The sequence below is a fragment of the Gavialis gangeticus genome, unplaced genomic scaffold (assembly GCF_001723915.1).
Source record: "Gavialis gangeticus isolate Ggan-Ray unplaced genomic scaffold, GavGan_comp1, whole genome shotgun sequence".
In the NCBI taxonomy this organism is placed as follows: domain Eukaryota; kingdom Metazoa; phylum Chordata; order Crocodylia; family Gavialidae; genus Gavialis; species Gavialis gangeticus.
The window spans coordinates 66,872,016-66,896,207 of record NW_017729024.1 but is presented as its reverse complement, the minus strand read 5'-3'; the positions used below and the strand labels follow the sequence as shown (position 1 = coordinate 66,896,207).

The following is a 24,192-nucleotide window of genomic DNA, read 5'->3' as shown; positions in this document are numbered from 1 at the left end:
GTAACAAAGAGAAAAATTTGAGAGTTTTGGGGGGCTTTTTTTTTTTTTTTAATCCAGCTTTGGATATTGTGTTATCACCAATGCATCTATAAGCACCCCAACTCAGCTGACTTCTGAATTACACACATTTAGCAACTGATATTGTCGTTTTCTATACTGTCACTAGTTTGGTATATTGCATTACAATGACTGCTGTGCCATGGAGAAGTCATATTTTATAAAAAAAAAAATCTTTATAAGCACTACTACTGCTTTGAGAAGGCCATTTTTCACATCTAATATTATCAAAGCAGGGCATTCTCTTTCAGGTCCAGAACAAGCCTGGTGCATATAAACACCGCATTCCATCTCAGCTTAAAAAAAACCAATCTCAGAATCTTTTGCAGCAGAAGCATCTTCCTGCAGCAAGATGCAATTCCCCACTTACTAACATTAATGGATACCAGAGTGTACAGCTGCATAAATATGTAAATGCAACACTGGTAACTTTGCCCACATTGCTTGTAACATCTGTCATTCTAAAGACTACAAAACTCATTTTTGAAATGGCCAATATTAATAATTTAATTCAGGCTTTTCTGTCTGGAATGGGTAAGCTAAGTGATTATTCCCTAAAGTAGGTAAATCCAAAACAAAGGCTGCTTATTTGGAAATTCAAGCAGTTTTTCTTCCTATGAGTCGACCGTATAATAATGTAGATTTGCTAAAGGCCTCCTTGCTAGGATGCTGGGAGCTGGGGGCAAGTCAGTTCCACATGCAGATCGTTGTTGATTTAAATACATGAGAGCATGCTGCAAGTTTCTTAATTAAGCACAAGTGCATGGATTTCAGCAACAGCACCATGTAAAACAGTAAGTAATGAAGCACAAACTATAATGCAAAGATAAAAATTATGAAACAACTGTCACAGTCCATATGGAGGGCAATACCCAAGAGGATTTCTTTTTTTTGCTGCTCAAGGAATCTCTAGGCTCTAGCCATGGCACTGATTAAGTTCCAAAGGTACATTTTGAAAAGAGAACAAACATGTCTCCCAGTATTGAAAGCTAATGGAAACTGACTAGGTCTTTGGTACAATCCTATTCAGATTTAACAAGTTGTCAAGTTTGTCCCTTTTGGTTTCGCACTACACAGGATTTTTAGCTGTCAGGCTGTTCAGGAGGCCCACACACCCACTTGCACCACATTTGTCTTCTTGAAAGTGGAAAAACAAAAAGTGAAGGCAGATCTGAGCTTAAACTAGACTTCTGTCAAGAGGCTGTGTTCTCCCCTCCATTGCCTCATTTGCTGTCAATAACAAGAAAGAAAGATGCTGTTCTTGTGAGGCTACTGCCACTGGGGCAGCCACCCTGGGGTGGGAGATGGTGGCAAGACAGGGCAGAAAAATATCAGCTGCTGCTGCAGCCACACATCACACTAGTGGCACACCAGCAGCTGGAAGTCGCCACTCAATGGCTAGGGACAGAAGTTACACATAAACCAGTTTAAGTGATCAGAAACAGGTTTAACCCTGTAACAGAACAGAAGTTCAGTGCATATAAACCAGTTTAAAAATGGCTGAAACTGGTTTAAGATAATCCTGGTTGAATGAACTATCATACTGATTTGGGCCAAACTGGTTTATGAAACTTCTGTCCCAGACCCCTTCCTGTTTCAAGTTAACTCACAATCCCCCAGCATGCTTTCCAGCCCTGGGCTGTCTTGGCTGTTTGTTCCAGCAGAGAAGGGCTGTGTGTGGGGGGGGAGGGGGGAAGGGATGGGTGGAGGGGGGAGGGAAGAGGCATGCGCCCTCCCTCCCCCCCCCGGTAAACCCCGGCTGGGGTCTGGGGCCAGGCTGGGGGGGGTCAAACCTGCCCATGAGTACAGAGCTGCCCTGCTGATAAACTTACTGTTGGCTGCACCTGTGGACTACAAATCTGAGACACACCTGGGAAGCAGAAAGAGAAAGTGATGAGCAACCCTGCAGAGTCCTGCTGCTGCAATTCTGGCCTGCAAATCCCAGGGACCTCAGGGATAGCAGGAAGCGGAAGCGAAAACACAGCCCATGGTTACCTGCCAGAGAGGCATGCTGTAGAGTGCCCCAGCTTCTGGCCTGAGCCATGGCAGGCATGTGGCTGCATTTCCTGAATCAAAAGTAAATGTGTGTCCAATTGTTTCTCAGTTTAATCTCTGCAGCTTAGACTAACCTACAAAGACTGAATCAATTCAGCCTCAGGCTTTTTGACTGTTTGTACTTAACCTATGCGTCCCACTGCCATGGGAACTGGGCTGCTTTGCTATACCCCTGTACTGCAATCTGCTTTACCTACTGATATATTTCATGGAAGGCTTCATGGCTTAGATACTAAGAGGATTTGTTGTAAATTAACAATTTATGTTAAAGATACTTTGCTGTAGATCACCAAATGATAGGAAGCAAACAATGTTATGTCTCAGTCTAGAAAGGCAAAACAGCAATACTATGCTAATTACATTTGGAGAACATACAAACTAAGTATAATGCAGTGGAATAATTTCTTCAAACAAAATAATTGGTTTAGAAAACAAAAACTCAGTGTTACCACTGGACAAGGTGATCTCTAAACACAGGCTACTTGGAGAAACTTCAACGATAATGTTAGGTCTTCTACAATGTAAAGTAGCAATGTTAAAAAAAAGAAAAGCAAAAAAAAGAAAAAAAAAAAAAAAGTGTAAACAGCAATTATAGAGACTTTGAAATGACCCTAATAACTCTCCAGAACTGGGCAGAGACAGTGTTAAATGCAGAATTTGGCTACAGAATACAAAAGTTGAAAGAGTAACTAACTGAAGCAGAAATTGGGGTACAACATATGCATTTAGTGTTCAATGTTAATTTCTAGAAGTTTTAATAAACTAAGAGGAAAGAAGCTGGACCAAACAATATTGTACACAGCTAAAACAGCAAAATTCACATTCCCCTCCCCCAAACCAGCCATGTCTGCATTTTGTTCTTTCAAAGGAAACAGAAGCAATATACATGCCGTGACAGTGGAAAAAACTTACGGCACTGAGTTCTAAAATCAGTAAGCCATCTCCTCACTGTTAGATTGCAAATGTCTGGCTAGCATAAGATATGCTTAACATAGTATGGATTCTATTTAATGCAGATACTGAATTCTGCAAGGTATGACAGTATCTTCCCTATGAAGCAGAATCTAAACAAGAAATGTCATATATTTTTGGATATAATTATACCAAGTAGCATGCTGGATACTGTGAATCCAGTAAGTGATAAAGGTACAGCTCAGAATACGTGTTCTTTTCTCTTCCAAATGCAAACTTGGTGGACATATAGCTAAGTAGTACTTTTCCCAGATACAAAATAAAAATACAATCTTGCTGAGCTAATAACCACTGGATTTAAGTACAGGATAGGACAGCAGTGAATTTGGTTCTCTCAGCAAGGATAACCAAACTGTTCTTTAAATGGCAACTAAGAGTATGATTCTCATCCCATTACCTGGATTAACTTTTTAAGTCCAATGTCCCCCAGTGGGCTGACTGCTTTCTTTTTCTCTCTCCTATCCACTCTGCCTCTCTCAGCAGCATCTCCTCCTTTTTCCTCCCCACTTCCTACCCTTTGTATTTTAATCACTGCTTTCTATTTAGCAGCTCTGCTTCATATAGTCCCTTCACATCATCTGATGAATCCAGCCCTCTCCTTATAAAAGCTCATGCTATACATTCCTGATTTAATTAGTCTATAAATGATGCAAATCTACCCTGCTTTCCATCATTTTTAAAAACAGTTTAGATAGCTTAAATATAATTTACCCATGCTATGGAAGAGCTGAAAAATAAACTGGAAGTAGATCCATACTATAGTACACCATTGAATATTGATATTTTTAAATACAGTATTTAAGGAATACAATCAAAACAGAAAAGGGCATCCCATCTTTTCTGGCCTCTTTCTCTTACAATAAACATTATATTTTAACATATCAGTTGATCTATTTTATCTTTTCCACTGCTCCTTCTATGGTAAAATATACTAGTATCAGGCCAGCCACTAAAAGTACTGGAATACGCTGCAGCTTGCTCATTTGTTCTCATATGCTTGATTACTTCTCAGAATCTATCACTATTAATTACCATCTGCCATAAACTGTTTAGTTGTTATCTTTGTATGTACAAACACCAAATGCAGACTACTTCCATGTAACAGAAGTCAGGGAAATACTGTTAAAGCAAAAAAAAAAAAAAAATCCTGAAGCAAAAAATACCTCAACTAGGAAAAAGAGAGACAGGCAGAGAGAGTTAATATAAATATGTTGGAACTATTACTTTTCAGAAGACAAAGTCTAAAAGCCAATAATTTTATCACTATAATGAATATATTCTTGGACCATTACAACCTCAAGCAGGAAATTCTCTGGATGGGGTCCCATCTAGGACTTGGCATTTTGAAAAGCACCACCTGAATTAATGGGGATATCATTGCCGAGCTGTATGTATGGGGAAAGATAGATACATTTCATCTCTCCACCATGAGCTACTAGGATGCAGCATCAAAGGAGACTGCCATAATCACAAGCAGCTGCAGGACTTCTCCTTGTGAGACTGGGTGGCCAACAAAGGCTACAAAGTTAAAGTTAGAGGCGGTAGGAAGACTCAAAACAAACCACGGCCATAGCTGTTTTCTCTTAGCAGAGGCTTTTCCATAGCTGAGAGAGAACAAGTAAAACCCATGAAGGTCAGGTAACTTGACCCACAAGTCAATAATCTTGTTAGTAAGGAATTCTAATCAAGCTGTATCAATATAGCTGGTAACAGGTATGGAGTCCAGGTACTTGTTACATGCAAGGAAGAGGCTGGGGTCCTTAATAAACCCTAATTAAAAGAGGACTTGGAGAAGGCATCTCCTAAAGTAGATGGGAAATGGAACTGGAGCTTCTGCACTGAAGAAATATGCCTCTTAAGAAAGTATAATGGAGGACAATGTGGTCCCAGGAAGATGGAAATTGACCATCAGACCCCAGCTCTTCCCAGATGGGAGCAAAACAATTCAAGAAGAATTTTGACCTGCATGAAATGAGTTACTGTTGGTAGTTCCAAGACAAGTTAAATGAATAAGGTTGTGGCCTAATTAAATTATAACTCTTGTACCTTTCCTTCTGCATGTCTAATACAGAAACAAGAATGAACCCTGGGGGAGGGCAGGGGAAGAGTACAAAATATACTGTAACAACTTCTTTACTTGGCAGTGTTTGCATCCTTGCCTGGTAAGAACAATGCTGCTCTAACGAGTTTTCTAAACATAAGTAGAGTTTTTAACACAGTATTCACCTACTAAACTAAAAGCTAAAACAAACAAACCAAAACCAGTACAGAAATGGATCCTATACTGTCAAAACAGTTGCGTCTTTAAAGCAGGGGGGCGAGAAGGGTACACAGGGAGGGGAAAGACGTAGCTACTTTCATGTCTTGACTACAGAGGCTGCAAACAGTAAGAACAGCAATAATGGAAATATAGGAATGTGACAAGTAAGGCCTGCTTTGAGAATATTACTTCACCTTATTTTAATGATTATAAGCATTTGCAGCACTGTTTGCATGTAAATTTTTATATTAAAATTCAGTATTTTCCATTGGATATGACAAACTAAATACAAATTGATAAGGAAAGTCAACAACTAAGGCACCTGCAACTACCCAACTATTCAGATCATTTTCACTATAAATAGCACAGGACACTCCACATGAAATGAATGTTATAAGAAGTCACACCTGAAAAACAGTATTTAATCTGGTAACTAATAAAGCATACAGACAGACTTAAGGATGCAGAAGCCTTGGTTTTCCAAAATAACTTTTACGATGTTATGTGTGTGTGTTAGGTCTCAGGACATCTCTTAAAATGCTTTAAGATATCAGTCAGCAATGGTTCTTATGGACAAGCAAGCTTAAAATACTTCTAAGATAAAACTGTAAGTCAAAAGGAGGCAGATAATAAGATATTAGAATCGAAATTGTTACACAAATTTAACTATCACAATGATAATCATCTTTGCTATCATGGTTCATTTAGGGGAATAATTTTCTAAAATGGCTTTTTTTTAACATTAAATAGAGCAATGAAGAAGTATAAAGGAAAGACCTTTGTGTTGGATGGTATTCAAAAGAGAAAGCTTTACGTTGAAGAGTTTAAACTGAGGTAGGTTAATACAGGCATAAAACCCCATCCTGCTTTTCTGCTGCCCCTCTTCCCCCCTCCACCAAGGAGGAAGAGGAAGAAGGTGAAGATGGTGTTCTGATCTGGAGCTTGAAATACAATGGAAAAAGGATGCTTGCTTAATAATAGCTAGACAGCAAGTCCCAGAATGTAAACCCCAAATGGTTATTTTCACACCAAACACTCTTAATTTGCTTGGTATACACTGATTTGAATACATGCTCTCTTTTGGGAGAGTTTCAGGAAAAAATGTTTTATACTCTCTTTAAAGTCTGTCACTACTGGCAATTAGCTCAAACATGGGGCTTAAATTTACCTTATCACCAGGGATCCTGTTTTTTCTCTGATAAAAAAATCCCCAATTTTTGGAATTAAAAAAAGTAACCCAAAATCAATTTTTTTCCCATGATTAAATGAAACAAAACTATATACATCTATATTAGTGTTGTTTCATTTTAATTACAGAAAAAAGTGGATTTTGGGTTACTCCTTTTAATCCAAAAATTGGGGATTTTTTTTTTTTCAATTGGAGAAAACCAGGATCCCTGCTTATTACTTTGGAGAGCAGGTTTTACATTTAGCTTTGTAACAGTGATGCTAAATCTCTGTGTCCTAAATGTGTACTGTGATAGGATTAAACTTTGTTCTACAATTTTTGACAAACTAAATTTGACTGGGCAACCATAATTCTGACCTTTGTTATCTCACCAAGGTTTGAGAAGCACCTTATGCAAATTCAGAATTACATGGTTCTTTTCTGGGAAAGATCTCAATCTACTTATCTATATTTTATTTAGCTTTTCAAAGACACCAAAGCTTAAGACAACCAAATAAAAGTCATGAAATTTTCACAGCCACGTAGCATCTCCTCCTTCAATAAAGAAGTTGCCAGAAACTAGGCGTCCCTTTTTTGTGTGCAAGTTTCAACTGAGACATTGTTCCAATTTTGTGAAGTCCAAACAGATGTTCAAAATGTGCAAAAAAACTTATGAAAAATTATTTTTAGCTCTCATGACTGCAGAAAGCTTCTATGTGAATTGAAGATGTCACTTTATATGACAATGTTTTTCCCAAGTCTACATATTACTTCAAACAACAACTCAAAAACAAAATTTCCATATACCCCAAACTGCCTTTTCCAAAACAGAAGAAAGGGTCACTATTAATTACTAAATGCCAATCATTTTAGCAGACAAAATAGGGAAGGGAGTGAAGGCTATTGGGAACTGCAGGTGGAAAGGAAATGCAAAGATGAGAACAATGGACACTCCAAAAACTGCAGCACTGGAAGGAGGGTAATATTTACCACATAATACTTACTATACTTCTTAAAATGCGACCTTCAAGTGTATTTGACTGACCTATTCTAATAGCTTCAGCTGAATATTAATATGTGCATGACATCATGTGCCTCTGAATTTGTAATTCAGTTGCTTGATGCTTGACCATCAGCATTCATTCCCTTCTGTTGCAACTAAAGCATGTTAAAATTTTATTACAAACCTTCGAGGATGATTGGCATCAAACAGTGTTGTATCATCATCGTCGTCATCTTGTTCTAAGGGTGTCAACTCCATGTTTTCTATGTTAGTGTCCAGAACTCCATATCTTCGAGTCTTTCTGTTTCTTCTCCTAAGCCTGAAATATTTTAAAATAAAATGTCTTTAAATTACTGATATAGAAAACTGTGGGAATACTTGATTAAAAGGGAACAGCTTTGGTTTCTTAAAATATAAACAAACTTAAATTCTCTATACACAGAACTATTTAAAAGGTTGAGTGTACAGGGAATCGTAGAAAAGTAAGCCTGCGAGGAATCACTGGAGGTTATATAATTCAGCAGTTCTCAACCCTTTTTGTACCAGGAACCATGGCCAGTTCCAACCACATAAATAGTTTAAGTAGAAAACAGCCCCCTGGCCCTGCCAATACCCCCTACTCCCAACCCACTGCCCCTTGCCCACAGGTCCCAGCCCCCCACCGTGTGGGGCAGGGTGTTTCCAAGTAGCCCCTTGCGGGCTGGAACTCTGCCAGCCTGCAAGAGAATACCCAAGGATTCCCGCATTTCTATCCTTTAAAAGAGAAATCATTTTCAAAGTTTGTTGATCCATTTTTAAAGCTTGTTCACAATCCTTTCACATATTCTTGTCACCCACTTTTGGGTTGTTAAAAGCTGAACTAATCCAACCTCCTGCCAAAGACAGGGTCATCCCTATGTAAACCATCCCATGCAAAACCTTATCTAACCTATTTCTAAAACTACACAAATCAACCTGTCACACAGCTACAAGCCATAGCACCCTAACCTGACACAGGCAAAGCAGGAAGACAATAGCAGAGTCCTGCTACTGCAAGGATTATTGAAAATATGACCAAAAACCCAAGGAAAAGAGACACGTTCCCCACTGTAGAGGAAGGCAAAAACTCCCAGTTTATACCAAACTGGCCATGGGATAAAACTCCTTCCTGACTCTATATGAAAAAACCTGTCTGACCCTGAGTGGAGGTGTTAGACCCTCTAGCTATGAATCTCTAGGCTTTAGTTCCAGCACGAGCACTGGCACACCCCAGTTAGAGCCCAGCCACAGCTGCAGCCAACACACAATGCTTATGAGGATGGCAAAAAAAAAAATTCTTGCTGGCCCCATGTAGCAACCAACAAAGCCCAGAAGCATGGGATGATTGCATGGGATATAGCTATTCCCAGACCATCATTCCTGACCAATTCTTATCCAACCTCTTGAACACCTCCAATTATGGAGTCTACAACTTCCCTAGGCAGTCTATTGCACTGCCTCATTTTTCTAACAGTGAAGAAATGTTTCCTGATCTAAGTCCATTTTACTTCAAAATCAAACTATAGGTCCATATCCTGCTCTCTGCAGCAACAGATAAAAGTTTTTCCCTTTTCTTTATGGCAACCCTTTGGGTATTTGAAGACTGTTATCACATCCCTCCTTAATCTCCTTTGCCACAAACTGAACATGGCCTTCAACTTCTGCTCTTATAGCTTGAACCCTCTCTAGGTTCTCCGTGTCCATTTTAAAATGCAGAGCCCAAAACTGTACATAATACTTTAGATATAGCCTAACCAGTGCTAAGTAAAAAGGGACTATCACCTCCCCCGTCTTGTACCTATTGCTTCTATTGATGCAGTGCAAAAATCACCTTTAGCTTTGTACTTCTGTGTCATTTTGCACTCACATTGAGTCTGTGATCCACCAAGACTCCTTTTTCCTAGTGGTCACATCCAGCCATTATGTATTTGTGTTTTTGCCTATTCTTCCTGAGATGTAACACTGTTCATTTGTCAGCACTGAACTTCATCCTGTTAATTCCAGCCCAGTTTTTCAATCCATCAAAATGTTTCTGAATTGCACACCTATCCTTTATTGTGTTGGAAATTCTTCCCATTTTTGTGTCATCTACAGTTATACTAAAAATCTGTCTATTCCAGCCTTCAAATTGTTAAAAAATGCATTGAAAAGCACTAGGCCTAGGACAGACTCTTGTGGGGACACCACCTGGAACCTCCTCCCACTCTGACATGGATCCATTTATAATTACCCTTTGCTTGCAGCTATTGAACCAGTTGTCTATCCACCCTATAGTAGTTTTCAATAACCTACACTTCTCCATCTGTTTGAGAAGGTCATGTGGGACCTTCATCCCAATGAAGTAACATCAAAATATCAAAGACATTCCTCTGAACATCAAGTTTTTAGAAGCGGAGGGCTATAGACTGCCCTCTGTCACCCGTGCTTCTGTGCTTAGGTATTTTAATAATGGTAAAAGCATAAAATGCTATTTCTCTCTCTCTCTATGTACAAATACCCATCTCCACTGAATTATGGTTATCATATATTCACATGTGCAAATATAGGCATGATGTTAAGTAAGCTCTGAAAAATCTTGACTCTATAGTGACAACATGGAAAATCTAGCTATGAACATACAAAAATCACAAGCTGTACACTTCTATACTGATAAGCAGATTTAAATACAGGATCATCTGATACAAGAGGGCCTAATAAGCTGCATAAAATGCAAAACAAGGAGAACCATGTCTGTTGTACAGCTTTATTCCCTGCATAACAATGGCATTTATTTTTTGGTAAAAAACAACAAAAAAACCCCACGAAACACATTATGCTAAATGCCAGTAGAGAGAATTCAGCATTCTCTCCCTCTCTCTTTTTTTTCCAGAGACAGAGACACTATTTTTAAGGAAGTAAGGGACCCTGACAAACATTCCTCCCTCTTCTCAGGGCTATCATGTACCCAGGAATTCAAGTGATGCCACTACTCTCATTGCAGGTTCCCCTTCTTTAGGAATTTATGAAATTAATGGTTATCATAACAAACCAAAATATTATGCATAACTAAATTAGTTGTGCTATCAAAGTTTGCAAGAGTAAGCCAGCAGAGATGAGACTAGCTATGAGGGCCCCTGCTCAAATATCACATCCAAGACATTAGTAGGAGTTAACTTTCTACTTTTCTGGACTGATACCAATATACCTGTTGGCTTGCTATTTTTGTCTCTCTGTCAATCATATTCAGCCCCCCCACTCAAGGTGTAGGGCAGGCTTGTCCAACATACGGCCCGTGGACTGCCATGCGGCCCGCTGAGGTATTTTCCGTGGCCCATGGTGCTGCGATTGGAAATGAAAGTAAACACAGTTTTTACTTTTGTTCCCACCCCTCGGCAGCTTCCTAATGGCTGCTGAAGGGCGGGGAAGGGACGAGGTTCCTGCACGCACCATGTCAGCGCGCCATGGCCCGGCCAGGTCCCTTGCAGGGCCAGACCCCTCGCCAGCCGGGGGCGGCGTTGGCTGAGGCTGCTGAGCGGCCCCACCTGCCCACCCCGAGGAGCCAGTGCCCACCCAGGTGGCCTCAGCCGATGCCACGGGCTCGGGGCAGGCGCAGGACGGAGCCTTCATGGGAGAACTTTGCCGCCGGGTGGTGGAGGAGCGGCTCTGCTCACGGGCCAGGGACACGCCAGTTGCTGTCAAGGAGGATGCGCGTCTGGGAGCGCCTGTGCTCCTGCCCCCACCTCCCCACCCCGACACGAGCCCATGCCCATGCCCTGCGCTGCCAGAGGGGCCCCGCGTGGGAGGCCAAGCAGCGGCCCCTGGCACTGCCGGCCCACGCCTGCCTCCTCACCCGCCCGCTTCAAGCCAGCCCCACTGCCCTGCCCTGCAGCAAGGTGGCGACTACTCCCCTGGCCAGTCTCCCCCAGACACTGTGGCTCTCCAGGCTCCACTGCCTGCGCGCAAGGCCCCAAGGGGGCCGCTTCTCATGTGCTGCTGGGGACGGGAGGAGGCCGGCAGGCTCCGCCGCTGCTTTTGCTGGCCAGTGCAGACCTGGCCGGCTCCTCCTTTCCCCAGAAGCACATGGGAAGCCGGCTTCAGCTGCATGCTGCTTTTCCTAGCCAGTGCCAACCCGGTTCTGCTCAGGAGGGTCCTGCAGCACCATGGCAACCCGGGCATGGCACCAGCAGGCCAGGCAGGCTCCAAGTCAATCCCGGCCCGGCCCCGCGGCTTCTCCAGCACCAGGTCAACCCAGTTGTAGCCAAGCGGCTCCTGCAGCACCATGTCAACCCGGGTATGGCACCAGGCTGGCTGGGCACCCGGTCTCTAAAAATGCTGTCCAGTGTTTGGATTGTGTTTGCTTCTGTTTCTCTTTGTGCAGGATTGGGGGTTCAACTTGTTACTACTTGTTAAAGATGTGTTACTAACAAGTTATTAATTCAATAAAAGTAAATCTTCTTGAAGATTATTCTCAAAAATGCCCATATTTTGTTGCTTTGATTAGTTTCCACTCTGGCTGGCATCTTTTCCACATTTGATCTGTCGACTTGCATTATGCTTCTTTCATTGAGAAGCAGGTAGAAGTGAAAGTGTTTATTTTAGTCAAGTGTTTGGTATTGTTTCATTCTTCTTTTATATTGTTTTTATTTTGGATTTTAAACCATATTTCCAAACTCATTTCATTGTCACTTCCTGAAACTTCACTGGTGTCAAAGGTCACGTGACATCACTTCTTGATGTGATACTACTTCCTGTGAGGTCTCTGAATATGGCTTGCCGGCCCACTGGGTGATAAAAAGTTCGTATCCGGCCCCACATTCAAAAAGGTTGGACACCCCTGGTGTAGAGTGAGCATCCTGTACATAGGAAGAAGAGCAGGTAGTTGCAAAGCATGAAGAGAAGGATTAACGGGGAAATGGAATACATGGGAAAAAGAATTCAGTGATTTCGTTCCGAAGAATCAAGAGGTATGCCCGTCACCCTACAACTTGTTAGCACCCTTTCCTCATAGAATCATAGAAGTAGGGTCGGAAGGGACCTTGTAGATCTTCAAGTCCGACCCCCCGCCTGGGCAGGAGAAAAACTGGACTCAAATGAGTCCAGCCAGGTAGGCATCAAGCCTCATCTTAAAGATCCCCAGGGTAGGAGCCAGCACCACTTCCCTTGGAAGTTGGTTCCAGCTCCTAGCCACCCTAACTGTGAAGTAGTTCTTGAAGTAGGTTCCACTCAACTTTGTGGAACCAATCACCTATAGTCACTCATATACCCAATATTCAACCTTGGAAGATTAAGACCTTTAAAGCATGGTGCTCCTATCATACACTGGATTCATAAAAGTTATTTTTACAATATTACTGTTTGAATATATTGTGCATTTAACTTTGCGGTTGCATTCTTCCATAACGGGGACTAAATGCCAGTTATGAAAGGACCTATACATGGTAAAGTGTCAAGTAAAGAGTTTTAGAATGCCAAGATGAACATGTGATCAAGTAGTGAAAGAAAACTGTGCCTCAAAACTATCAGTATTGTTACTGCAATAGCACTTACAGTCCCAATCAGTATTAGGGCCAAGTACACAGACTGCTCCCCTTTCAAGATCTTAAAACCTGGTCTACTAGAATTCTTTAAGCAATCAATAAAGTGTAGTAGATAAAAGGCGGCAGCGGCAAGGCACTCTGAACATACAAATGATATCTGACAGTTTCACAAAAAAGTCTATTATAGAGTACTCATTGGGTATGAACTGATATATATTAACAACGGAACAAAACAAAACAAAGTAGGGATAAGCAATCCACCTTCAATAAAGCAACAACAAGATGTGAGTTATTGAGGTAGAAGGGAGTAAACAGGAAATGGTGGACAAATTTGAGACTAGTGAAGACATGAAACAGAAGGACCTAGCTAAATGGCAGTGAATGGTCAGTACTAGTTTAACGGATGTTAGTAACACATATTAAAAAGAAAAAAAAAAGTACATCTCATTGGGTTTCAAGTTAGCTGTGATTGAAGACTTGGGGAAAATATATCAAAGTAAAATTCTATTACAAGTGCGGATCAAAAGGCAAGATTCCCATTGACTTAACGGGATCAGATGTCACCCACAGATACGACAGTAGCTAGTTAATGACGAAATGAACAAGTTGACAGAACTAAGAATGGGATAATAAAGGATACTAAAACTATACAAGTCAGTGGTGTACTCTGGTTCATCCAACCTTAAAAGAGGATAACAGAAGTAGAATGGGTCCAACTACTGGTGACAAAAAATGAAGAGAGACATGCAAAGACTGATATGTAACAAAAATGCTGAGACTATTAAATTCAGAAAGGAGCTCAGTAAGTGGGGATATAATATTAAGTATATAAAAAAGAACATAGATCATGTGAGATCCTAGTTTCCTTGTTGTTTAATTTAAAAAGGGAACATTCACTGAAACAGAGATTTATTTATTTTTTTTTAAATCCACAATACATACATGGCATAGCAGGAAACAACTGATAAGTGATAGCTTTCTAAGGACTCTTACATAGGTTTTAGCATGTTGAGGGAAGGGATGGGGGAAGAAAGGTATCAGGGCTTCTGAGGAAAATGGATCCAAGAAGTCCTCAGATAAAACTTTCAGCCCTTTCAGAAGCTTTTATCAGGTCACAAAAATGACCTTATGATCCAAAGGAAGAATTCTTTAACTCTGAACACCAATCTAAGGGACACTATTCATGTGTACAAAATTGCAAGTTGAAAGCTTGCCAACACTTGCCAGCTTTGTGAGCTAGCCTTCCCTAGTCTGATAGTTAACTTATCTGGTTTCAGAGGATAATTACCATTTAAGAATTGTATTTCTTCTTCCATGATTTTAAAAAGTCTCAAAATAAGGGCATTTTCTCCTTCTCTCCTCCATGAATATATATTTTTGGAGAAACATGCTGTTAACTTTAGCACCGCTAAAGTCTGGTAATTTTTCAGAGCCTCTCAATGTTGCTCAAGTTTCACTAGTCCTGCCTGTTTTTAGACTGCCAGTTCCATGCTGCTTCTCTTAAGATCCATATCTATCTATCTCCCATACTGCTTTCATTTTACTCTAAAACATTTTTACATGAAATCAGTTGCGTGAAATATGATTCACTCAAATTACTGATTAAACGTTCAGTTTTCTCATTCACAATATGCTTTGACAATTAATTTTATTCAGTAAACCCCCCAGGACTGGACAGCTCCTGACAATCAATTTAGATAAACAGCTTAGAAGGATAAAATCAAATATACTTATTTCATCAAGCATAGATGGAAACTCTAAGAAAGATATCTGGAAAAAGAAAAAGTCTCAAAATAAGGTGATTTTTCTTTCTCCCCTCCATACATACTTTTTTTTGAGAAATGTGCTGTTAGGTTGGGGCTAGACATGCTTGATTAGTCTTGTTAATGAAGACCTGCTCTACAACATTACGGGTAATCCTCTCATTTTAAAGGGAAATAAATTGCAGTATTGCTATAATCTAAGTTATAATTTTTCCACGTAGGTTTATTTAAACTGTGCAAACAGACTGAAGTTTTGCACACATGCCATGAATCTTCATGCAATCATAGTTAATCATTTAAAATGTTTAAGTTCAATGCAAGTAAATGTTATTTCATTTAATCTTTTTCAGCTTAAAAGAAGCATTACAAGTATTCTAATATTCTGCCCTGTACATTGCGCAGTTATTCACACCTGTAAAAAGCAAGAGGAAAGCAGATTTACCTACATCACTATTCTAATATGACTGCATTGTATGCTGTCTTGCCTGTCACTATATTATTTGCACATGGGCAAAAAAAAACCAAACAGGCAATAAAAATTTCAAATTCAATAGTGTTGGCTTAATTTCTTTACAAATTAATACAAAACTTCAAGAACAGAGATTTCTTCTCTAAGCCCTTCTCCCCAGCCCCGAACTTCAGAGTAAGTTGGTAACTGGCTTGTATGAAAGCAAGCTCTAGTTGATAAACAGTACTGTTACGATCCGATTCTATTGGAAATGTTTTTCATCATTATAAATCCAACTAAAAAATTCTAATCCTCCCTGCATCATTACATCTCAATTTAAAACTATTGTTTTCGGACAATTCTAAAAACGGCTTATTAAGAGGACTTAGTGTAAAGTGAATAGATCACTATAGATTAGAGTCGCTGATAGATCACCACATGCTTCCTGACAAGTTTAATTCTTAACAGAGTTTGATCAATAGCTCTCCAGAGAGGCTAGTGACAAACAGTAAGGTGTCTTTTGGAAAATGTTGGCAGGTCAAGCAAGTGAATCATTTAAGAGCTTGGTAACAGTCCAGGGAGAACAACAGTTTAAACTGACCTATAAGATAACTCAGAGTGACAAAACTTGTACCATACTGTAACAGCATCAAGGGCCCCTAATTCAATTTTTTCACTAATGTATATTTTAAACTAAATTAAATAGGTCCTTATGCATAAAAAAAATACAATACAAGTAAAAAAAAGTTCTTGTCTTGTCTTAATTAAAAGCAGTATTCTCATAAAATAAAGCTATTTCTTGAAAGTAAACCACATCTGTTCTGTGAAAGGGACTCAAATTCCACATTTTAAATCCAGAAGTGAATTGTTTAAAAAAACCTTAAAAATGGACTCCAAATACCTTGAGATTTAATTAAAAAATTATAGCCATGTTGTACAATTAAATACTGAAATATACTTTGCATGTTTTACTCAGAATGCCAATTAGTTATGGCACACGACAAATAATTCTCAGATTAGATGAGCTCTTTCATATGTTTAAAAACACATTTTTTTCCTGAGAACTGTTTTCAGCTTCTTAATTTGGCATGCTAAATAAATAAGTATCAAACATTTTCACATAATTTTCTATACTTTCATTTCCTTTTCTTTTCCATTTTTAATTCAAGAAAGGCTATTTTAAACGCAGTGTTTCTACTACCTTTAAAATGAGGATAAGGAGTCCACAAGAAAATATAGTTTTTTGTTTTCTGGTTTTTTTTTTAACCAGTCAACTAACATTGAAAGCTTATCCATTACTGGTTTTCCAATGGAAGTCTGTGTGCATGTTTTAAACAATTTCTTTGGCTGCTGTTCAAAGTCAGAGAAAGGAGGAGCTAAGAAATTTATTTTACATTAGCAGGGGCCCAGTGATCATGAATTAAAAACAAATGAGTCCAATTCTAATCTTTTTTGTTTTTTAGCAAACATGGTACAAACTGACCTTCATTTTTACTATACAGTTGAAAGTAGTTTCATTTTCTGATTAGTAATCTTAACTAATGGGGTTTCAGTGTTACTAGCAGGAGCTAGTACTTCTGTCCTCATTTTTTGACCAGATTTATAGATCTGCTAAGGAGCTAACGTCAGGCTCTTCCTTAATCTAAGCATTTATTTTGCCATAACACATATAGTCAAATCCCAAAGTAAGATTACACTGATACTATACCTGCCTTTGCTCATCCCTAAGAAAAGGATCTACTACACCTTGCTATACTTTTTCAGAGGAACATACTGGAAGAAGTAGACAAGCTTGTTACGGCCTAAGAAGCCATTTCCTAGGACAAGCTTGTAGGTAAGGAAGGGCTGAAGCAAAGATTTCTGTTATGGGAGTGAATCAGAGATATCAATTACAAAACTGGTACTTCTAAATATTGTCACCCAGGGCCAACAACCTGCTAGATATAAAAAAAATAAGGAAGACCAGGAAACCAATATGACCAGATTTACAGGATTGGACTGGAGTCAAGACAAGAAGATGGGTTTATTATCACAAGAAGCTCTGCTAGGTGACATACTATAGTAGTGGTTCTGAACCACTTTTGTACCAGGACCCATTTGTAAACATCGATTGCCAGTCCCGACCCAGTGCCCCTCACTCCCGACCCGCTGCTACCCACAGCCTGTGGGATGGGGGGGAGGGGCAGAGGGGCCCCAAGAAGCCCCTTGCAGGCCAGAATTCTGCCAGTCTGCAAGGGAAAAGCCATGGTTTCCCATGTTTTTCTCCTTTAAAGGAGAAACCTGAACAAGAAGCTTTTATTAGTTAGTATAATTTCAACATTTCTTCATGTTTACCCATTTGGAACAAGCATAAAGTATATCTGTTCCTATTTACAGTGACTGGACACTAAAATTTCTACTACTGAAGTGGAAGTTCTCATGACTCAACTCCAACATACTTTTAGGGTTTTTTTTTAAGTTTGTTGATCGTTATTTAAAGTTTGCCTGCAACCCTTTCATGCATTCTTGTGACATATGGGTTGAGAAATGCTGTGCTATAGGACTTGAGCCTCTACCCCTGCCCCCCCACACCCCCGCGCCCACACACACACTTGTGAGGGAAATAGTTATATCTATCCACTACTATAAAGGACAGTCCAGTGTAAACTACATTTTTTTAACTGCAATTTATCAAGATGTTGGCAAAAGTAAGCTGAGCATATAACCATACTGTCACAGCAGAGAGGTATTATGCATTATATTTTAGGAGCATGGCCTAGACTTTTCAGGCATGAGCCATCTACATTTATACTTTACTGTCTTTAGAAGGTTGCTGGTGGTTTGTAGTGATGTCTAGCATCTTATGCATGAAAAGGACAGCCAAAATAATTCACTCATCCATTTTAACTACAGTATTAAAAAAAACCAAGGACTACGAGAAGGGACATATCTGAAACCTTGAAACTTTTTGGATCAAATTCCACTAACACTGCAACAGGTTTGCAATGCAGATGTTGATATTCTTATTTCTCAGCCTACAACACATAATTAATCCTTCACGCAGGACGAAGCAGCACTGTGAGCTCTTGGAGTGAGAAGGGGGCAGGTGCCTTTGCCCTCCTGCTCCTCTCCCCACAGGAATGGGAGGTCTGGAGCAGCCCATTCATTTCCCCAGACCAGGATCACCCAGCCTCAGGAATACGCAATGAACAGGGGAGAGGAGCAATTGCAGAATGAATGTCTGTACTGCTCCCTATTCCAGAATAATTTCCAGCAGTGGAAATTTTTCACCACTAGAAATGAACATTTGTGCACGGTCTCAAAATGGGACAATCAGCTTGTCTTTAGGATCCCAGGACAAAAGGCTTTCTCCAGGAGGAATGCAATGTCTCTTTTTAGCCTAAAGTGCTAATTGCCTTCAATCTCACTGACTTTATGGCTATAAAGGACAACTCAGGCAAGTAATTCCTATGACCCCAGTCCCAGACACATTTATACACACAATTTAGAAAAACAAGACACACACTTAAACACACGTGCACTTACAGCATTGTGGAGCTTTAGGGCAGACTTGTCCAACACGCAGCTTGCCAAGCCATTTTCTGTGATGCATGGTGCTGCGACAGGAACCCCTTGTCCCTCCCCCACCCCCTCAGCAGCTTCCTAATGGCTGCTGAAGGGCTGAGGAAGGGACAAGGTTCCCACACGCACCATGTCAGCTTGATGTTGCCGACGTGGTGTGGCTCTTCCCCTCCCCCCTCATTTCACTGTGTCCCTTCCTTGCCCCACCCCTCCCTTCCTCATCTGCATGCTGGCCCCTCCCTGCACCAGTCCCTGCCAGCCGCATGAGCTGGAGCAGGTCGTGGTGCTGCGGGCAGGCGCAGGGGGATGCTGCGGCCAGGCCTGCGGGAGATGCTGCTGCGCTGCTGCTGTGGGTGTTGGGGTGGGAAGCCGGTGTCGCTCCCGCCTCCCTGCATCCCCCCGCGCCCACAGACATCGCACTGGGGGTGGAGAGTCACGGGCCCTGGGGAGGGAGGGACCCCTGCCGCTTGGGCTCAGGCTGTCCTGGGGGAGAGGGAGCAGACGGGTGTCCCTGTACATCCCACACCCCCCTATAGAGTCCCCACATGTCCCCCTGCCTGCTGAGCCCAGGTATGCAAGTGTGGGAGCATCCTCAAAGCCGCCCAGGTGGCAGGGAGGACACGGCGGGGTCAGGCAGCACCCCTTGACCCCTGTGCCCCCAGGCTGCGGGAGGACTGGACAGGCCGCGCGAGCGCCCGCTCCTGCCAGCCCACTGGGTGATAAAAAGTTCATGGTCCGGCCCCACATTCAAAAAGGTTGGACACCCCTGTTTAGGGCATAAGCCAGGAGTAAACAAAATATGGCCTGTGGCCTGGATTCAGCCCACTATGGGATTCTATCCAACCCATGTCAGGTCCCTTGGTCCCACCAGGCCTGGGCACTGGGGAGTAGCCTGGGCCATGTCATGTGTGGCTGGTCTTGCTGCTCCTGGGTGCATGGCTGGTTGGGGGCAGTGCAGCAGCCAGACTTCACTTCCTGAAAACCCCCACAGAGGTGACTCCTTCTGGCTGCTGATGCCAGTGTCACTGGACCAAGAGGGCAGGCAGGGTCCCTGTGGAGACTGTCCTGGGACCCCCATGGGCAGGGAAGGCTCAGCCGGGCAGAGGAGATGGGGCTATAGGTAGGCAAGGAGTGGTGTCTGGAAGCAAGATGGGCAAGCAGGGTTGGGGCCAGTATAACAAGGTTGTGACAGTGTGGGGCCGGGGCAGAACTGTGATCTGCTCCCCATATATCTCTACCTGCAGAACCAGTGCCCACTGCAGAGGTGTGAGAGGAGTGGCTTCTGGGCTCTACCACGGGCCCTTAACCTACACTGTAACCACCCCATGATCCCAGTCTCAGCCCCACCGCCCATCCCATTCCCAGCTACAGCTCCCCATATGCCCGCAGCTCCATCCTACCTGCCAAGTTGAGCACGCCCTGCCTGCAGGTGTCCCAGACTAGTCTTTACAGAGATGTGGCCCATCCAGCCCCCAAACATGCCATCTGGCACTCCCAACAGCAGATGCAGGGTGGACGGGCCAGGGTTGGATAGGATCAATTGTCACCCTCCCCCACATCCCCCCAGCAGCTCAACAAAACTGCCTAAGTGGCCCTCCAGCCCAAATAATTTCCCATCCCTGGACTAAACCTATATAGCCTTAATGTGGTGAGATATACTGATAAAAAAACAGGAATCTTATTCAGCTGAACAGGATTACTCATATAAATGAAGATCTACAGCTCTGGGCTCTTAAATTCTTTCAAATAACAGTTACTTACTTTGAGTGAAGTATTAGCCATTTTCACAGTTTAATAACTTTGCAGATATTTGTTCACAGATGTTTAAAATAATACTGTTTAAAATTTAGAGTTCTTTAAAAAAAGTTTTCAAACTAAATATATTAGGTAACAAAACACTGAAGTTTTATATCTATTTTTACTATTCACACCATGCAGCATTGTATTTTTTCCAGAAAAATGAAACATCTCAGATTTCAGTTTCTAACTTTCAAGTTTTTAAAACAGTGCTACTAGTTCTGTTCAAAAATGGTGGGGAAATTTAAAATATCACATGTTTACAATAGATTTGTAAAAAAAAAATCAGGGCAGTTTTCTCTTTGTGTTATATTTTGCAGGAAAGATTTACTTGGAAACAAATCTGTTCTTTGGCATTTATCTGCTACTTTACAATTCCTTGTCTGAATTCATAAAAATCAAATATACTAAAAAAAGTGTCAGCATTTTAAATTACATGTCCTCGATCATGAGGGTACAGAACAAATTATAATGAATAGGAAAGTTCCCTAATTATAAGCAATAGTCTGAACAACCCCATAATGTGAAAGCCTCACAATGGAGGATTCTCTGAGGATGAAAGAGTAGTTAGCGCCATAGCCATTCAGTCTTTTTCACTAGAGAAAACAGAAACAGACAACTGGGCAGACTACCAAATTATTTTATTTGCAGAAACTAACAATCACTAATAAATCAGGTCAAATTTGAAACTGAAACAATACAGTCCACTTATATCTGTCATCAGAGCCAGATTCCCCTTACAGCTTTGATACTTAGTTTATACACTACTCTTGTTGTTTTGACTTGGAAAATCATTATCACTCTGCTCTAAGAACACGATCTTACTCCATCAAAAAAGGATGCAAGATACTGGATTGTAAGTTTACTTACAAGAAACAATATACAAGGAGCAATAAAACGAACGTTTCTTAAAATTAAGCAGTTCGAAGAAAATGAGACAACAGGCTAAGGCTATCACTGTTTTGCCTACCCTAATCTTAGAAAATAGGGCATTATGGCTAAAAACAGATATAATTTTTGTTGTAGCATCAGCTGTGCTAAGATGTGTCCTGATGCAGCTGATCTGATTAATCAGCAAAAAGGACACTGCCACTTTCCTATACAGCTGGGCCTCAGCTAAACCCAGAGCTTCAAGAGCCCGATCCTGCAGGACAATGGTCCTGAGTGTCAAGCTCTAACCTGAGGCACCACCGTGTGAAAGTCTGTCCTTGGAATTTATACATCTGCAAGCACAGAGCAGGGTATTGTCCTTGCAGACTGCTTCCCAACCTGGGGTGCAGAAATATGAAATGCGTGCCCCAGTAATCCCCCAGTAATCTCAGCCATAAAGCAAACAGACATCCACTGCAAAAATGCAGCACAAATTTATACCACCTATTGTCATGGCCACAATTTGGGGCATTTGTGACATGACAATGGCCAAAGACATCTGTTTGCATGGGCTTTGTGCCACCATAAACCTTTTTATGGTGGTACAAATACCATGTCACCATGTCTGTTTTAGCCTTATGTTATGACATGGAGATAACGTTTTCCCTCTGGTGTTCTCCTAGAGCAGTAACTAGGTTTTATAGTTTTTAACTTAGTTCCCACCTGCAAAAGATTGTGTAATTAATATATGTTTCAGCTGGCTACATCAACATGTCAGGGTTATCCACCTCCATCACTTAAAGTGTTTCAAAAAGCAGATGTATTACTGAAATATATAAGAATGGTTTAAAAGTTCCTATTTTGTCACATTCCCAACCCCAGAGACTTAACATTGCTGCTGCTTGCTCTTCTTTTTCCCCACCACTGTTTTTTGTCACCAGGGGCAAATAGAAACCCTGATTTCAGTGGCGGATAAGGAGGAATGAGGCAGGAGAGTGGTGTTAACGCCTTGAGTTGTGGAGCCAGCAGGAATTAATGCTACAATGCAAGAGCTCTGGCAGCCAAGCCAAAAGGCCTGCAGCTGGACTCCCCACCTCTGCAAGCTAGATGTGGAGCATGAGCCTTATATGTTGCATTTGTTATGATCTTAAACATGAGTTTCACTGGTTAGGGGGAGGAATGAGGGGGGCAATGAAGCATCAAATTAATATTTGATAGGGTCTGCTAAAATTATAATTTAAAAACTTGACCATAATTTACACATGAAAGCATGCATCCTCCCTCAGTAACTCCAAAAGGTCTGTACATGCAGAGACAACTAACTGTGCCAGATTAATTGCTTTTATCTGCACCTGACCTCATGTACTTCAATGTTCTAGAATTTATATTGGAAGGATAATAATATTCCTACTAAATAGAGCTGTTATATAATGCAATATAATTGCTAATGTGCCATTAGAGGAATGACAAGTTATTTTTAAAGCTTGTATATCTGAACCAAAAAACAAACAAACAAACAAATGTTTAGAGCCATTGGATATGTGCTGAATATTTTACACTGGCTGGTGAAAAGAAGATTGATCTTTTCATAGCAATCTTAAAGTACAAACTACATTTGATCACCTACCTAAAATCCATCTTTTGGAAACATAAGATGCACATTACAAAGAATTACACTGAAATGCATCTATATACAAACACACACACAAAGTATGCCAACTCGCATGAAAACTGGTGAGCTCATTTTAGGGTCAATGACATGCTGAATGTTAACTATTGAAAAAGCAAGTGTTGCTATAAGTAGTAACCTATCAGTTTACTGGTTTTCTGATCTTAAAAAGAAAATAAAGAAAAGAAACATGCTCACTAATGTCCATTCTTTTGATCCCTGGCACAGAAAAGATTCATACCAGTATGATTCAAAACATGCATGTTAACTTGATACAGTCCTCTCTCTCCAAAGAGTAGTAGGAAGAAACTTCTCATTGGCTCAGTATTCTGTGCATAATATCACAGAATAGCACTGTATCAATAAACCACAACAGCAAGCAGTACGGACAAAGGGATACTATTCAGGCTGCAGCATCAAAGTTAAGTAAAAAATAACTACTTATATCTAACACTGAACATCTTCACTTTATCAAATACCTGAGATAGGAGCTCAGATGATAGCTAGTTGACCAGGGAAAGTTGTGATGCAAGCTGAATATTTCAAGAGGAGTTTTTTGTTACGTACCTTATATAATCTTAATATTTTACCTGTCTTAAAGGGTTTTTTCCCCTTCTGTTGTAAACTGCTCTGACCATTTTTGGGGGAGAAGCAAAATATAAATCAAGAAAAGAAAAAGGGAAAGACATTCCAGAGTGCGAGTTCTCAGACCTCTCAGGCTTGCGTCTCTGGTGTCTGCCTGAAGTTTGGGAGATGCTGGTTTTTTTTCTCCCTACAAATCATTATTTGTAGAATAGTTTCTAGGTAAACCTCAGTTTACCAGATACTTCAAGCACACACACAAAAAAAGGGCTCTAACCTGAGAGGAGGTAAAATATATTTTGCCTCTGTTTATTAGAAGTGGGATCATTCAGGGGAAGGGGATTCACCTATCGATCATCTGAGCAAAATTGCAATAGAGTGCAGTCTATTATTACATTGCCTTGGCACTTCCATGCAGCTCCTGGTTCCCAGAGGGACTCTATATCCAAGAGA

General features: G+C 40.9%; 1 protein-coding gene across 1 annotated transcript in view; it reads right to left on the bottom strand.

Annotated features, from left to right (window-relative positions):
- Positions 1 to 24,192, bottom strand: part of FAM174A (family with sequence similarity 174 member A) — a gene marked incomplete at its 5' end in the record, with an annotated part of 37,796 nt that overhangs the window by 6,203 nt on the left and 7,401 nt on the right. The window contains one exon of the mRNA XM_019518216.1: positions 7,700 to 7,834. Coding sequence (XP_019373761.1) covers positions 7,700 to 7,834 — 135 coding nt within the window. The remainder of the gene's footprint in view (positions 1 to 7,699; positions 7,835 to 24,192) is intronic.